Genomic DNA, 17,500 nt, shown 5'->3' with positions numbered 1-17,500 from the left:
ATGCCAGGCAAAACAAGTTGCATCTCGGTAGCCTAAAACTTAAGAAATAATTTGCCTGTGTTTAAATTAACAAATACGCCAATACATCACTAACGTTTCATGTTTAACCGGAGAATTAGGGAAGCAGATGTTCGAAGGTGTATTAGCTGTTGAGTTTTATTCCTCAGTTATCGAATTCCATAAGTATAAAACTGAAAAATGGTTTGCTTTAAAATCAGAAAAGAACCAATTCACCGTTGCTGTTGAGAAAAGTGTATGCCAAGCAAAACAAGTTGCATCTCGGTAGCCTGAAACTTAAGAAATAATTTGCCTGTGTTTAAATTAACAAATACACCAGGACATCACTAACGTTTCATGTTTAACCGGAGAATTAGGGAAGCAGATGTTCGAAGGTGTAATAGCTGTTGAGTTTTATTCCTCAGTTATCGAATTCCATAAGTATAAAACTTAAAAATTGTTTGCTTTAAAATGAGAAAAGAACCAATTCACCGTTGCTGTTGAGAAAAGTGTATGCCAGGCAAAACAAGTTGCATCTCGGTAACCTGAAACGTAAGAAATAATTTGCCTGTGTTTAAATTAACAAATACACCAATACATCACTAACGTTTCATGTTTAACCGGAGAATTAGGGAAGCAGATGTTCGAAGGTGTATTAGCTGTTGAGTTTTATTCCTCAGTTATCGAATTCCATAAGTATAAAACTGAAAAATGGTTTGCTTTAAAATCAGAAAAGAACCAATTCACCGTTGCTGTTGAGAAAAGTGTATGCCAGGCAAAACAAGTTGCATCTCGGTAGCCTGAAACTTAAGAAATAATTTGCCTGTGTTTAAATTAACAAATACACCAATACATCACTAGCGTTTCATGTTTAACCGGAGAACTAGGGAAACAGATCTTTGAAGGTGTAATAGCTGTTGAGTTTTATTCCTCAGTTATCGAATTCCATAAGTATAAAACTGAAAAATGGTTTGCTTTAAAATCAGAAAAGAACCAATTCACCGTTGCTGTTGAGAAAAGTGTATGCCAGGCAAAACAAGTTGCATCTCGGTAGCCCTGAAAGTTAAGAAATAATTTTCCATTTTTAATTACATGATGCTGGCCGTCGTATACCGTGTTTTAGAAAATATTTCAAATTGATTTATTGTGCCTCTGGACTATTTTGACACGTCACTCAAAATCACATTCCTGACACAAGTTAAGCTCCTCATGCTATTTCTTATTTGCTAGCTCCAATAGCAACCCTTAATTAAGTCACAAGTACTTGGAGGATTTGATTCGATTTCTTTTCTTAATCGACAATATTTTCAATAAATTATATATTTTCATCTTTCATGCAGAGGCAACTGATCTCAGTTCCCAGCAAACAGTTGATACCGTTTTATCATGTCCTTTTTGGTGAACTCAACGATACACGAACGTAGAACGTTCAACGACTCGGAAACGAGAGAGGACCACCTCAGTTTTGATCCAGGTGCTCTCGTAATTTTCACCATTTTATGCACTTTGATAAGTCTCTTTGGCTGTGCTGGAAATTCTTTGGTCATGCTTGCTGTATTGAAATCTGAGAGCCTCCGAAGCGTTCCGGATTTCTTCATATCAAGTCTGGCATTTTCGGATTTTACTGTTTGCGTCGTTTACTTGCCCTTTACCATCTTCTACTACAACAATCTGGCAAGTCCAGCGACTGATCGAGACTCTCCCCTTGCCATAGTGTGGAATTTCTTGGGCTTTTGTTCTGTGGTTGCTTCGGTCAACAACATGTTCGCAGTTACGGTTGATCGTGTAATTGCTATACGCCTTCCAATGAAATACCCATCCATAATGACAATCAAACCAGCTTTGTCTGCCATCTCTTTCGTTTGGCTGATCGCTGTCACCTACGGAGCACTCTACGCCCCGCCGAATATAATTCCCTACGTCATTGTTCGTAGCCACAACTTAACTTTGATGCTGTGTACGATGAGTATGTACGCTTATCTTTACTTTATCGCCAGGCGTCAAGAAAATAAAGTGCAAATAGCGAGCTCATTTTCTCAGTCACAAAGACAGACCGTCACCGCACGACAGATTTCGGAGAGGAAAGCAGCAAAAACCATTTTTACCATAGTCGGAATTTATGCCTTGTGTTGGTTGCCAATCATACTTCTTCCCATCTTTGTGAATCACTCCAAAAATCCGATTTTGTTCAGTAAAAGTTTCGCTTGGGTGCAGGTGATAAAAGTGTGTAACTCAGCTCTGAATCCGTACGTTAACTTTACTGTGTGAGGTGTCACAAATATCGAAGAGAGTTCGCAAAACTCTTGCATATAAAGGCGTCCGAAGACAATATTCATGCGGTCTCTTCGGAAAATAGGAAAAAATGTCAGGGTAGCGTTCGCGTCAAATAATCTTAAAACTCCGAATGCCAAGGGCACTTATGTTTCAAAAATATTTGGAAGAAAATGTAACTTTCTTTAAATAGGCCCCTGATTAAATACCACTGGCTCTATCTCTCTCTCTCTATCATTGTAGAAGCAAAATTGTGGGAAAACAACTAGTTTCAGCTATATTCATCATAAGTAGGGGAAATGATTTTTATTTATTATATACTTAACAAAGTTACCCAATTGATGTGTTTCCATAGAAACTTTCGCATTGCACTCCATAACCTCTTTTGCACTATTCATGCGTCCGTCTTTGACCAATCAGAAACGCGATATTCTCTTGAGTATTTAATAAGGCAAGAGATCCAGAGAAATAGGTCTTTGGTATAACTTTACAGATATCGGTATAATACTGAGCAAAATTAAACCTCGTAGATGGTTCACGTGAGAGATCCATTCAAAGTTAATTGTAAAAGCTGTTGTGGGTCTGAGAATCGTGTGTTGTAACATGGAATGAACATTTAAGAAATCAGCATGTACTTATCGTAGTTCGCAACAATCTGTGAGTAGGGAGTTGAAGAAACGACGACGGCTACGACAACGAAAACGTCTCTTAAAAAGAAGCTAGCGATTCTTCCATCTTGTTCGCGATATACAATATGAGCGGAGTATCTTATGATAGTCTTGATAGAAACGGTTTTGAAATAAGGATAAAGTGTAAACGGGTGACTGTTGTAAGCTCATTAAATTTGATTTCACGTTGTTGTTTTGCAGAGTAAGTCAAGAAATGTACAATTCTCTGCATGTTTCTGACCCATAAATGTGCTGAAAGATGCTTGAGCTCTTATCGGATGTTAAATGTTCACGAACACGTGTAGCAAGATGTCGGTTGGTGTTTGTCTCACCGACATAGGCGCTACAGCCTGCGCAAGAAAATTTGTAGACACACGATCCCGTGTGGTCTACAAATTTTCTTGCGCAGGCTGTAGCGCCTGTTACAATGGATGTTGGTCATCCGAAACATGTATTGCAAACTCAAAGCTGTGTGTTTTTACTTGAAAATTATTTCATGTCTGCTACTAGTTCGCGGATTTGGAATTATTATTATTATTGTTATTATTATTATTATTATTATTATTATTATTATTATTATTATTAATGGAATTTTCAACTGACTGTCGAAAGTAATTACGCTATTGCAATTGCTACGCTTAGTGACTGGTTTAAAAACCTCACGCCAGATTAGAGTGGTTTTCAATTGAGTGTCGAGAGTAATTAGCGACTTACTTTGGTTTTGCATTACTTCACTCATTGATTGGTTCAAAGTTCTCGCGTCACCTTTTCAACCAATCAGAAAATTAAACCAAAACCAATCGTGACTCGCGCGTGCACATTTTCCCACACTGTGTGTCGGCTACGTGTCATTACTTCTAGTTTTGATTGGTTTGCTGGATTGTCTCAGTCCTTTTTGATTGGCCAAAGTAATTACTTTGGTTTTGGTTTTACACCACTCGATTAAAACTCGCTCTATCAACCAATGAAAAGGAAACCAAAACCAATCGCGACTTGCACGCGCGATTTTCCCGCGCTTTGAGCAAGTGACATGGAATTGCTACGAATTTGGATTGATTCATTGCGCTGTTTGCATCTGCTGTGATTGGTCGAAGAAATTACTTTGGTATTTGTTTTACGACACTCAATTGAAAACCGTTCTATTATTGTTATTATTATTACCATTATTATTATCATTATGGACATTTTTATTTTAGGTTGTTTGATGAGTTACATCTTATAACTTTACGGGGTATCACCCCAAGCTAAGTTAATGTTAGAAGTGTCAGCTTTCTTATAGCCTTTTCTTGCGTGTAACGTTCTAACAATATATCAAGTTCTCTTTCCGTTGTCCTTTCTTACAATAAATTTCTAATTATGATATAATCGTTTTACAATTCCCACATTCTGTGATAGGATCCACTTTTGGCTCTTCTGCAGCAAATATCTGGTCTCTTTCTCACTCGTGATCTTTGAGTTTATTTGTTGTTTGCCTGTGTTTCTTAAGATGGCGTGATTGTGCACTTGGGTCTTTAGGTTTATAATAGTTCCCTAAGAAGTCAAATACTATGTTGACTTGTGTAACCTTGTGTTGTTGTTGTTATTATTATTATTATTAATATTATTATTATTATTATTATTATTATTATCATTATTATTATTATTAAATTTACTTTGTTTCGCTGCCTTACAAATTTTAAAGGCAGTTGGCCATGCAACTTCCCGCCATAAACGCGGGTTGCACCTCAGAGTCACATTGGCATACGTGACATACGTGGAGGGGTGGAGGGGCGTACGGTCGTGCTGTGACCAAAACCAAATTTTCTTACACAGATGTGTTACCATATTTTCTTACCCATGGTGCTCTCCGCCCACGCGCCGAAAGAGAGCTCTGCTGCTAGATTTTTGCGGGTTTTGCGGGTGGGGGGGGGGGGGGGGGGGGGGTGACTTGCACGATCCATAATTAATATTTTGCATTAATTGAGCAAGAGCATTCCCTCGTGCGGTTTCATGGTTGCAGGAGTTGCGGTCATCAACCCCAATTTGATTGCCCATCATTTGGCGAGACCCGTATCACAAATTTAGATAATGCTGCTAATTACTTTCTGGTAGCTGATGGCCCAAACAATTCGCTAATTACTTTCGACACTCAATTGAAAACCGCTCTAGCACCTGTCACACAAAACACGCTTTGCGCTTGCATGAGATCCATTGAACTTGAGTGCATTACATCTGCAAACAGCCAGACTCTCTGGTTCTCTCATAGGCAGCCCAAGCTCGCGTCACTACTGACAGCCGTTGAGAATTTAAACGCGTTAGAAGACTTTGTATGGGAAATCAAATACCGTCGATCATGAAGCCTACAAAACGCTCAATTTAACGTTCATTCAATAAATGGGATGAAAAATGACTCACCTTTGGTGTATTCTTGTGCCTTTTGGAGCTTATTTTACCGTTTTGGGAATTCCGGTTTTTTTTAAAACACAAAGTCTTATAACGCGTTTAAATTCTCAACGGCTGTCTGTAGTGACGCGAGCTTGGGCTGCCTATGGTTCTCTCTGATAAGGACGATAAACCGTAGGCCCCGTCTCACAACCCTTCAATGTTCATAATTCTGTGGGGCGTATAAGAAACCACACACTATTCGCACTGTTGTGGTGTGTCCTCCGTGGTAATTCATGGTGTGAAGGTCGACCAGTGTGAGGGACTCCTTGTCCTGTTGTTGACTCTCTATGCATGGGCATTGTCTCTTAATTTATAAATGCATGTAATATCCTAACATAAAACAGTTTCGGGGGAAAAGAAAACAGCTCGGACACCTGTCATAAAACAAACTACTGTAGAACCCTATAATTCCGTACAACTATCCTGTAGAGCCTTCAGTTTTTCTTTTATTATAAGGCCTGTCTCCTTTAACTGCTGAACTGATTTAATGACTGGCAACTCTAGACAGAACCCCATTAGTGAATGAATGGCCTTCCATAGGCAAGTTGTGTTCAGTTCATATGTTTTCAAGTTAAAAGGACCTCGGAAGATGAAAGGGAGATGAACACGGCAAATGTTTATTAAATCCTGTTTCCGTGCCACTGATTTACAAGTACCTGAAGCTTTGTCACACGACGATTGGCAATCGTTGAAATGGCCAACCCAACAATCATCATCAGATGTGCATTGCTTCTGCATAAATCTCTTCCCTAAATATGCCACAGGGTAGGTGTGATCAAAGTCAATCACTTTTACGACAGAATGGTTGGTGAAGCCATAATTTCCAAGATGTAAATCACAGGATTGAAGCATTCCATAAGGGTTGCTTGATACACCTAACGTAGCATCTATTATCGAATAAACAAAACGAAATTTTTCTTGTTCACTAGGGACATGGGTCTGAGCAATGATGCTAAAAATGTAGTACTTTGTTAACTTCAGAGAGTCACTTAAAATGTGACCAACATATGGGATGGCAAAAACAGCATTAACAATCTTCTCTGCCATGTTTCTCCCAACCTCCTCTAATGGATCAAATAAGTCGGGTAAAAGTGATAGGTCTCTTAACTCCCATGTTTGTCCAAACACTTGTGAGGCGACAAATGGAAGTTTTTCAACTACATACAATCCACCACAGTAGCCATAAAAATCGACAGCATGCTTGCTTTCATTTAATGCAATCAACATCATTGGCTCCAAGAGTTGTAGTAATGTAGCAAAGCTTCTCACTTCTGTTTCGGATACTTTTCCATCATTATTGTCATCACAAAGTTGCATCAAGTGTGATGTGAGCTCCTCACATTGAGAACAATTGCTGAACAAGGTTTCCACCCGAGAAGAAACGAAACGCTTGTAAAATGACAAATGACCATCATATTTTATGTAGTCATGAACTTCTTCAAACAATTTATACCAGTCTCTGCTCATTTTAAGGATAACTTGCTTGCTTCTCCATTTTCCATCATAAACAGTCTTCTCAGTAACTGTTGACAAACATTTGTGGAAATGGATGGTTTTTTTGTTGCAAAGATCAGAGCACAGTGGTCCTGACACCTGACCAGACTCATAAGCTGAGCACTATAGAAATCACAAGAAATAGATATTTACATGTACATAGGTTCATGTTCTTTTACATGAGGGTTGGGATTGCAAATTCAGGACAACGATGAGGGTTTGGTGAAAGGAAAACCATGCAAACAGACAGACAGATAGATGACAAGTTGTTTCATCACACCTGACTTGCCAGCATAGCCTGAATAATACAGGTGGGGTCAGCAAATATTCAATGCATGTTTACATGTAAAGTTAAAAGTGTATGACGACCGCAGACTGCCTACAAATAGCGCTGATAAACAGTATTTAAGTCTAAGAACCCATTTTAAAACTGTTAGCTTTCAATAACTGTTGATTTAGGGTTAGTCTGCAGTCTGCAACTGTGTCAGACAGCAATGGTACATGCAGGTATCCACACCAAAGACCTAGACAATCCAGCTAAGATTATAATTAAAGATACATGATTCTGGTCTATTACTGGTATGTATGAGTGGGTTTTTAGGCTAGGGGCTGAGGTTTTGTCTGAACTTAATACATTTAATCTACAAGTAATGTGTCAATCATGTGCCAGCTCTTTCTGAGGTGACTGTTTTATCGAAAACTGGGTTATATTAAAGCCAATGCCCACCTTAGAATACCCTCTGTTGCTGACGTAATATGGAAGGTATGAGAATTTAGCATTTTAAATGTTGGCAATCATGAAAGCCTTTAGGGATCTTGTGAAGATCTGTGTCAAATAGGTAGTTGTGTAAATAGCAATTTTTCCCCAGGGTGCACTGGCATATAAAATGAGAAGGCTTACAACTGTTCCCTTATATATAAATCTCAAAACTGCACGAAGAGGCTAAGAACAGTTCACTTTATATCACAGTATTATACAACACCAAAAACAAACTAGCAACCTCTTAATGTAAATTTCTTGCTCAGTATTAGAGACCACATCATGCAAAACTCAAATATCACTCAAAACAATACCTGAAATAAAGTGAACATGAATTGGTTTGGTCCAATGATGGAGTGCTCCTTCTACTTTATAGTCTTACAGTCATGAATTGTTCATGACTGTACAACTTAGACTTGGGTATTGTGAAGTTAATCACATTAATTTAATTTTGTGAATTTGCCTTGTTACATGCAACCATTTTAAAAACAAGGACATACACTGTACAGATTCATTTTCATGCAGTATAATGGAAGCCACATGGTGCGCAGGGTTTTAGTGCAGTGGTGAGAGGAATCGCCCTACACCAATGTGTCCGGAGTTTGATTCATAGACTCAATAGAGATTTAGCATCATGCTTATGGTAAATGGCAAATGTCACGATGAAGTCTGTGTTTTGCCAAAAATTAAAGAAATTTGTTTGCTTTTCTCTCATTTCTTGCCTGTTAGCTACAGATAATTTTTAAGCATGCTCTCAAATGAGAGAGGCCAGTGACAGAATTATTGGGCAGGGGTGGATCCAGGATTTTTTATAGGGGGGGGGGGGGGTGCACCCCTAAAAATGACTTAAATGACGGGTGTTTTTTTTTGCAGAATACTATTTTTAAAAAGCTCCAGGTCATCTTGGGGAAGGGGGGGGGGGGGATGTGCACCACCTGCATCCCTCCCCTAGATCCACCCCTGTTAGGGGTTTAGAGAATAAGAACTATTATTCATGCTCTAATGACATGAAGTGGCCTGCCATAATTGCTATTTATTGTATCACAGAAACGCTAAATCTCTATGCTATCACTTATGGGTTAAAGTTGTTAAACTTGGTTATCTACTCTGCTCTGACAGAGGGGTTTTTCTTTGGGTGCTCTATCTTTTCCCATAATCTGCCAGCAAATAGCTTTAATTTCATTAGAAGTCTCTCCAATTAGTAGAGTAGTTTTCCTCAGCTGTACAAGCTAAATAAAATGATTATTGCTATTACCAAAACAAAGAAGTGACAGAACTCCATGGTGTATCATTAAAAACCATTATAAATATTGTAAAGTAAAGAAAACAGGGTGCATGGGATCCTACAAAGTCAAAAGAGCAAAAAAGGATAAAAGACTTACCACAGAACTGATTATGGAGGACATGTTACATTTTAAATGCTTGTCCAAAATGGAAAGTAATATATAAGCCACAACTGTTAAGATTATAGTATATTTCCACCTTGTCATGATAAAATGGACATCAGTACCTAACAATTTCAGAATGGGACAAAAGGACAGTTCAAATAGGATTTATGTCATTTATTAAAATTTACTGTAGGTAATAAATTTAATCAGATGATGGTCTGGTTGTTTGAAAGCTGATTAATTTAATTAACCCAGGGATAGTGTAAACTTTTGCTTCATGTTTTCAAATTTTTGGTGAAAGTTTCTCTTGCTCATTTTTGTTTTTCAAGATTGATTTCCCCTAATGTAAATTTTTGCAGAATATCAGCATTGACCATTATTTGGGAATAGAGAAATAAACTCCTTGGTTAATTTTTTCTCAGATTAGCGTTCATCAGCTTTTGAACAACCAGACCAATATTGGCATTAACAAGCTGCATGATGCAGCATCAGTTTCACCATGTAATTTTAATGAATCTAAGAGGTGAGAAAGGCTAGCTTATGGAGCATCAGAGACATCAGTCCTAATTATCCCTCTTTTGCAGGATGAAGATCACTGGGAAATCTAAAACCAAACCACTGCCTGTATGTTTTTAGTGCTGTTAATCACAAGGGTTGGCAGAATGCTAATAATTTTGTCCCAAATGACATCTTCAACGACCCTAGCTTCAACCACTGAATAAGTGTTGGAGATTATAATTATAAATGTAAGGGAATTTCATAAATTTAGGGAACAATTGATGTTTTCACAGTTGCACTTTGTAAGCTGTGGGCGAGAACTTTTCAAGCAATGGCAAAATGAAGTGCAGGCGGTAGACAAAAGAGAGAAATGGTCCTTGCATTTATCTGGACAACTTAAGCAATTGTTTCTTATAGACACCTCAAAATTCAGGTAGCTCCAATGGAATTCGAACCCCTGACCTATGCCGGGCATGCAATATGCTCTACCGCCACCACAAGTGCTCCAAATTCCGTGTTGTGTTTTGAATTTAGAGAGCTTGCATGGTGAGTTTTAGTCGATACAAATCAGAAGGCTTAATAAAAGAAATAAGCAATAATGTTGCACTCACTTGTCTGTTGTCTCTTTCTGATTGTTCTTTGGTAATTTGGTGCCATTCTGTTCTCTATTTCGCGAGACATCCTCAACCTCTAATTGAGATCGGAGATCGGTCTTGGGTTGAGGATATCTCGCGAAATAGAGGACAGAATGGCACCAAATTGCCAAAGAATGATCAAAAAGAGACAACTGACAAGTACGTGCAACATTAGTGCTTATTTTGTTTACGAAGCCTTCTGATTTGTATCGACTAAAACTCGCCATACAAGCTCTCTAAATTCAAAACACAATACAGAGCTTGGGTCACAGTTGAGAGAAGGTGAATTTGTAGGATTCTTGCATGAGTTCCCGTAAAAGGACTTGATGAAAGAATGGGGATCGTTTCTCTATTTCGTCTTTTCTCTCTCCTTTTTGTTGCGACACTGAGAGGTGCCAACTTGCACTCCACACGAACTCCGATAGGGCAGTGATGCCTGTTATGGCCGAATAATCATAGCGCAATATTGGGAATGCTTTTAAGTAATTTGTTTACAATACCTGATCTAGACGGCCAGACTAAAAGGCAGCCAAATACCAGGCGTTTCGTGTAGCTCTGGTTTACGTTCCCAAGACATTGGACAACGACCTCACACAGTTCTTTATCCTGAATTGACCGACGACTTGACTGGACTTCCTTACTTTTTCATTGCTTTTTACGCTTGCGTATGGAAAAGCTAGAATCCGAAATCCGGATTCCGGAATCAGGAATCGGAAATCTTTTAAAAATAGGGTATAGAACTTTTCTTTTTCTGTTAATTGTATCTGTAATCTTTCGTTTTTGAATAGGCGCCTCTTTTTATTTAACCCCATACCAAAAATACAGGTAATCTGGTGGGCTTTATGAATAAAAAATTATAAAAGCTCCCAAGTGGTTAAGGTGGAAGCGCCGACATCCACTCGATCAAAGGCATAGATACTCATTACACAAGGAGACAACTAATTATCATCATGTTTATTGTTTATTATCATCATGTTTATTGCGGCTTGCATGTGTTCAAAGAAGAGCAAGGAATCACAGTATTTTGCACCAGAACTTTGAATAGAAACGAAAAAAGATAGTAAAACTTTATCCCAGACTTAAAGTTATTTCGCATTTTTTTGAACTGTATTGCCGAGAAAGGTTATTTTTATTCCCTGGGGCCGGTTCCTGGAAGGAGAAATAAATTATACCAAGTATGACAGTTATTCCAGGGATAAATCTGCTATTCTAACAGAACAGAATTTATGCCGGAAATATAGGTATTCATGGAATAAGGCACATTTATCCCTGGAATAGAGTTATTACACCTTTAAAGGCCCGTTCAAACGGTCATGATAGTTGATGATAGTTGATGATAGTTTCAACTATCACGCACGTTTGAACACGAACTATCATTCACTATCATCAACTATCATCAACTATCATGCAGTTTGGACATGTTCAAATTCGACATGATAGTTCATGATAGTTTTTTCCGTTTGACCGAGCGGATGATAGTGCATGATAGTTTTTCGGTTAGCGGGTGTAACCAAGGCGGGCTCAATGCAATATGGCTACCGCAAGTTTGCCATCGTCCTGTGAGGAACAACAAAACAATAATTTGGACGAATATTCGGACGACAGTGACGCTGAAAGCGAGAAAGTGAGAAAAGCTAAAAAAGCTAAAAAACCAGACAACGAGAAGTGGAGTAGTAGTTTGATATGCAACCTAATAGATGAGTACGAGGCACGGCCATGTTTGTGGAACATTTTTTGCGGTGACTACCACAATCGGGATGTAACTGGAAAAGCGAAGAAAGAACTGGCAATAGCTGCTCTTCTCGGCTGATACACAGCCATTTTCGTCACGAAATTCAAATCCCCGCCATATTTGTTTACAATCGCGCGCGGTAGGAGACTAGGTACCAGTTAGCTACGCCAGCACATTGCGCGATTTCGTCAACTGTCATGAACTATCATGGACCGTTTGATCGCAAACATGATAGTCAATGATAGTGAATGATAGTTGAAACTATCATCAACTATCATCAACTATCATGACCGTTTGAACAGGGCTTAAGGAACCGGCCCCAGGAGTATAGTATTGCCCCTCTTAGTGTTAGTCACGTAACAATGTATGCTGTAATTTGAATGAATTAGTGAAGCTATATATGTGTAAAAGACGTGGGCATTGGCGGCCAGTTGGAAAGAAGAAGAGTTGAAGAAGGGACGGTAAGAGGAAAGTCGGTGGTGAAAGGTTGAAGGTGAAGAAGATATTTTTCCTGTATCACTGCTAAGAGCTATTAGCAGGGGCCGCGATAAGACTTCAAAGACGAAATCTCTTTGTTAACGGCGGCACTTATAAACTGAAATGACAGAACGAGAGTAGGAGGAGGAAGGACTGAAAAAGGAGATTGAGCTGAAGGAGTATGGACGAGAAATAACATTCAAAGAACAAGAAGCCGACTGAAGCGTGGTTTTGCCACAAGGAAAAGTTAACATAGTGGAGAGGAACTGGTCTGAAAACTTTAAGTATAGTAAACTATATTTAATGTAAATTAAGATAGTTATCGTTTAAGCTTAAGGGAATCGTACGTGTTCAAGGATTGTATTTACTCATGAATTAATTAATTTTAGGATTGGCTATGATTAGTTTTTTATTCAGGTTTTTTTTGCCCTATTGTTTATACGTTAATAAAACTGTTGTTAATTAGGTAGTTCATGGTAGTGTGTTGGGGGATCGAGGGAAGGGATTTGGCATTTTCCTTTCTTTTCTTTTTTCTGTTTTTCCCAAGGGAGTCCCCATCGGCTATTGTCACAGTATCTCGAGATGCGCAGAACGTATGCGCAATAACAATACTAGGCACCTTCCTTAAGTTCGTTTGCCTCCCGGCGATTGTGTTTTTACGCGCCAAAATTAAAAATATGGCCGTGAATAGCCTGGAGCTAGTAAGACCTTTGAAAACTTGAAAATGGGACACAAATTTTCATTGGAAAGTTTGCAACGGGGACTATCTTTTCAGACGTCCCACTGCTCCCGGAAATTTTCCAGTGGAACGAACCAAAAAGTCGTGTTCCATTTACAAACCAACCGGAATTTACGGAATTTTTTTGAAAATGGTAAACAATCTCGGTTTCCGATTCTGAATTCCTGTTTTTCCAAACGCGAATTTACTGAGGGCTCACCCTCAGGAAAACTCGAATAGTTTTGCTCCTTTGCAAAATTTACAGTGCGGCAAATCATATCTCCTGGAGATACTAAGAAAGACACCACTTGCACTTGCTCGTCTAGATCAAGCCCGTAGAAGAGGAAAGAGACTTACTCCTCCCTCTCATCTCTCTACACACACCCTGAGTAGAATATTTTTTCACATAATTCTCAACATAGAAGTGTAGCAAACCGTCTGATTATCATTGCTCGCTCTGCTACAAAAGCTCCATTAAGATAGGGCCAGGCCGCTTGGCTGTTGTTAGCTGACCTATTTGACAGTGGAGTACTGTACAGCTGCGCTGAAACAATAATAATTCATTCCAGAAAAACTTGCCAACTGTCTAAAATCATTACGTTAATCCTCAGGCGTGTTAGTCTGCCTTAGAGCGTCGAATTTAATTACGCTCAGCAACAAAGGCTGGAACATCTGGCGAAACTGGACCTTGATGTCGCTGCAAACATTTTCTCTCATTCGTAGCTGTGCGTAGCATTTGCTTTAGCTTTTGACCAAATCATTCTCTTTGCCCTTTCTTTCCAGGTAGTTTTGACGATATACTCATTAATTGGAAAAAGAACGCCCTTATACCCAAGTCAACTGTGAGCGCAAACAAACATCGATCTATTAGCACTACAAGTCTCCAGCGGTGCCGTCTCAGAAATACCTGCCTTCCCTATCGGGTTTAACAGATAATTAATGTTTCTCTCCTGTCGATTCCTCAGGGAATACTGGAACGTGCATTACGACTGAAATAAATCTTACAACTTAACTTGGCCTTATTCCAGGCGTGGGCTCTTCAAAAAGTGGAGAACGCTTTATACTTAACCAATCTGAGACGAATCAAAACCAATCGCTAGTTTTTGAGAGTTGCGAAATTTAGTAAGTCATTGGAAAAGAATTGATTCGTGGTTGGCGCTATCTACGATTCAAAGAAGTTCAGGCAGGTTAACAATTCCCCTTACAGTTTCTCAACTCTCCTTCTTCTTTCTCGCACCTGCTGAGAAAGCTATCGAATTGCGGGCCCTTGGAGTTTTTTTTGCGCGTGTGTACAAAACGCTTTCTGCTCGTGTAAACTCATTGTTACGTTTGAGCTCTTCAACAGAAAATATCAGCATCCAATACTCTTCTTCGAGGCCCGAGTTATCGCAAGTCCTACAGTGTTTTCCAAAATAACAACGCAAGGCCTTGATGAAAATGACATCCCGGGAATGACATCACCTTGAGAGTTCTTGTATTAAGTGTCCTATTTCTCTCAGGCCTCTGACATGTCATAAACTGCACAGCTTTTCTTTCCTCGGTGAGGAAGGAGGATCACGAAAAACAGTTTTGAAGGCATGGGTAAGTACAAACATGATTTAGAGAACCACGCTAACTTGTAAAAAGGAAGAAGAAGACTGGTTTCAGTGATTAGTTGATTCGAGGCACAGATCTGATTAACACCAAGCGATCAACGATCTGGTATAAAGATTATCGACTTTTCAGTAAGCATTTCCAGAACTTAAAAATCCTCGCTTGAAAATCATTAAATATAACACAGCTAGGTAAATAATTGAAGGAGAAATGTTTCTATATTTGCTGATTCATATTTTTAATAACCGGAAGACTGCGTCATATAGAGGAAGAAGGAATTTGGATCGGCAGCATATGGAAAAACATTCGGGAAGAGATTTCATAGCTACTTAGTCACTCTAATCCTTCTGCACAAAAATATCTCTTAACTTTATTTCAATCTTAAAAGAATATAACGGTTTAGTAGCAATTGTCTCAAAGAGTGTTGAGGTAGCTTTTAAACCCATAATGTTTGGTTAGGAATGTGAGAGGTTAGAAAGTGAAAGGTACACCGCAAAAGAAAACATACTTTGAAGGGGTTTGGCTGAAAGTGGAAAAACAATACATGCTCAGGATGACATTTTACCAATAACTCAATTGTGGGATAAAACAATTGAAAACCACCGTCGAAACAGTCAGGCGCTGTGGTTTCCTAGTTGAGGAAGACCTGAAGAGTCAGAGTTCTTTTCAAGTATCATGATCAAATTATGAAAAATGATGTTTGACCAAATTCGTTTCCATTTGAACGTTGAGCTGATTGTTCGTTGCAGAACTTTCAAGCTGAGTACACCCGCTTATGCCTTAATTAAAGAAAGAACTCAAGATTCCGAGACAGCCACAAAAAACTCGCAACCCATGAGTTGACGCATGCACTGTAGAACATTTTAAAAAGACAATAATCAGTCAAATGGCTGGAGACATGAACTACAAGCTACCAAATCGAGAAGCAACAGTTATAAAGCATACTGATGATTGCATGAGCCTCTAGGACCACCCCTGTATCGCGCAATCGCATGTTATGAGCGCTCTATCCAAAGTGTATTCATAACAAGTGTGTAAGTAATTTTCGCTCAAAAAGAGTAACCATCGTATCATGGTTTTATTCCAAAATAGCAAAAAAGGCCCTTCAGTGAGCTCTATAATCCAAACACACCTGAAAATATTTATGGCTATTGGTTTTCGATTATCGACCTAATGTTGAAAAGAGGAAATTCGCTAAGCAAGTGTTATAACCACCTGTTAATAACACATGTTTTCACTTCTAATAAAATGTGTTTTGCAAGTCTGTCATACCGAGTAGAAATAGTATATTTCTGTTTTAACCCCTTAAGCAGTAGCCGTCTCATTTTCTCATAATTTGTCAACGACGCCATAAATCCCACAAAGACTTAAACAAAAATAATGGGAAACTAATGAGTTTATTGCCAAGGAAATCAGAAACGCTGTAAAACAGCGTGAAGCATCCGGCGGAATATATTACCTACGTGATTAAAGTAATTTGTGATGCGGCACTGAACAGTCATAAAAGAAACTCTGATGAATGATTTAGAACCCTACGTTCATTCTCTGGGCGTCGCTGAATTAACCTCAAAACGGATGGATATTTGCGCCGAGTTTTCGCTTGCATCACTTAGTCTAGTTATTTCTAGTGAAATCAAATGGAATTCATTGATCTCCAGTGACAGAAAATAATTAAAATTTCATGTCAAAACGTGGCCTTATTAAAGGTTTAAAACTAGCGAAAAACTCTGCCATTATTCACTTACCGCTAGACAGAGTCCTTACCGTTGAATCAAGATCTGAATCACGTGACTTTACACGTTTGCGGTAAACGAGGAAAAACGTCAAAAAAATGCACGAAAATTATCTTTTTGAGAGGTTTCTCAGTTTCTTAGCCAACAGAAAAATATGAGACAAAATGAAATAAGTGTCTTGTAATTTTTGGCAAGATCCATAATCGCAGTTATGAGTGGCTACTTTAGCAGTAACGAAAGGAAAGCCCTAAACTTCAGGCTTCAAGTCGACTGAAGCCTGAATTTCGAAGCTTTCCTTTCGTTTCTGCTAAAGTAGCCACTCATAACTGCGATCATGGATCTCAAAACTATTAAAGTTGTTTCATTCGCGCAGTTCAAATGTATGTCTTTACTACATTGTTCCCAAAACACCGCGGCAAATCATGTAATGTCAAGAGTTACTTGACACCTGAAGCTAACAGGCAAGAAATGAGCTCATATCAAACTCGTTTCTTCCACTTTTGGCATTTATTTATTTATTTATTTTAAGATCCTGTAAGTGAGTTTCCTTTCGCCCAACGCCCTGGTGCATCATTAACTTAGCTAACCAACCCACACAGCTCGGTTTTTTAGAGCCGGCAATAGTTTGTTGTAAACAGAGAAACCCTCATGAGGCTAAACTTGCGAATGCGGTGTATGTAAGGGAAGAGTGCGCTTTTCAAAACATGAAAGCAAGTTAGAATAAGAAATTTTTTCATGCTTTTATGACGAGCAGCAGACTGTCGTTTCTATTTCGCCTTCCGTGGATGCGATGGTAGCTATGAAGAATCTGATTTTCAAATCTTTGCTCATATTGGAAACAGGTATAGCAATTACCCTTAGCATTCATCGTCAATTACCCATGACTAGGAGCGAACAACTTCCATACTAAGCCTATATCACAGCATTTTTACAGACAGATCTATTTTTAGACGACCTTTGCCCTCGGGAAAAAAGGCCGTTCCAGTCCATTGACGCAATGACGACAAGTCAGTTTCTTATGAATGGTCATCGGGCTTCCACTGGAGTCTCATTCGTGGAAAATTCAATCTAAAAATAAATCGGTCCATGAAAACGCGGTGACTGGAATATAG

The 17,500-nt window shown here is 38.8% G+C and overlaps 3 protein-coding genes across 4 annotated transcripts in view; 2 read left to right on the top strand and 1 right to left on the bottom strand.

Annotated features, from left to right (window-relative positions):
• The first annotated feature begins 1,383 nt into the window (after positions 1–1,383).
• On the top strand, positions 1,384–2,265 carry LOC137991405 (melanocortin receptor 4-like). The gene has a single exon (XM_068836499.1). It carries the CDS (start codon positions 1,384–1,386, stop codon positions 2,263–2,265), a length of 882 nt encoding a protein of 293 aa, XP_068692600.1.
• A 1,136-nt stretch (positions 2,266–3,401) lies between these two features.
• LOC137992758 (divergent protein kinase domain 1A-like) lies at positions 3,402–10,776 on the bottom strand. Of its 2 annotated transcripts, XM_068838264.1 has the most exons (3): positions 10,636–10,776; positions 8,997–9,124; positions 4,036–6,977 (listed from the first exon to the last, which is right to left on the bottom strand). In XM_068838264.1, the coding sequence occupies exons 2-3, from the start codon at positions 9,102–9,104 to the stop codon at positions 5,763–5,765; spliced, it is 1,323 nt and encodes a 440-aa protein (XP_068694365.1). In that variant the 5' UTR covers positions 9,105–9,124; positions 10,636–10,776; the 3' UTR covers positions 4,036–5,762. The 2 variants fall into 2 exon arrangements, with proteins under 2 accessions (XP_068694366.1, XP_068694365.1); XM_068838265.1 differs by lacking the exon at positions 10,636–10,776 and having other exon boundaries at positions 3,402–6,883; positions 8,997–9,126.
• Positions 10,777–14,507: 3,731 nt separating this feature from the next.
• Positions 14,508–17,500, top strand: part of LOC137992757 (uncharacterized) — a 12,275-nt gene continuing 9,282 nt past the window's right edge. Inside the window, exon 1 of the mRNA XM_068838263.1 lies at positions 14,508–14,643. Within this exon, the coding sequence (XP_068694364.1) occupies positions 14,640–14,643 (4 nt within the window). The 5' untranslated portion in view covers positions 14,508–14,639. The remainder of the gene's footprint in view (positions 14,644–17,500) is intronic.

Source organism: Montipora foliosa, chromosome 2 (assembly GCF_036669935.1).
Source record: "Montipora foliosa isolate CH-2021 chromosome 2, ASM3666993v2, whole genome shotgun sequence".
NCBI lineage: Eukaryota > Metazoa > Cnidaria > Anthozoa > Scleractinia > Acroporidae > Montipora > Montipora foliosa.
This window is presented reverse-complemented; position numbering and strand designations above follow the sequence as displayed.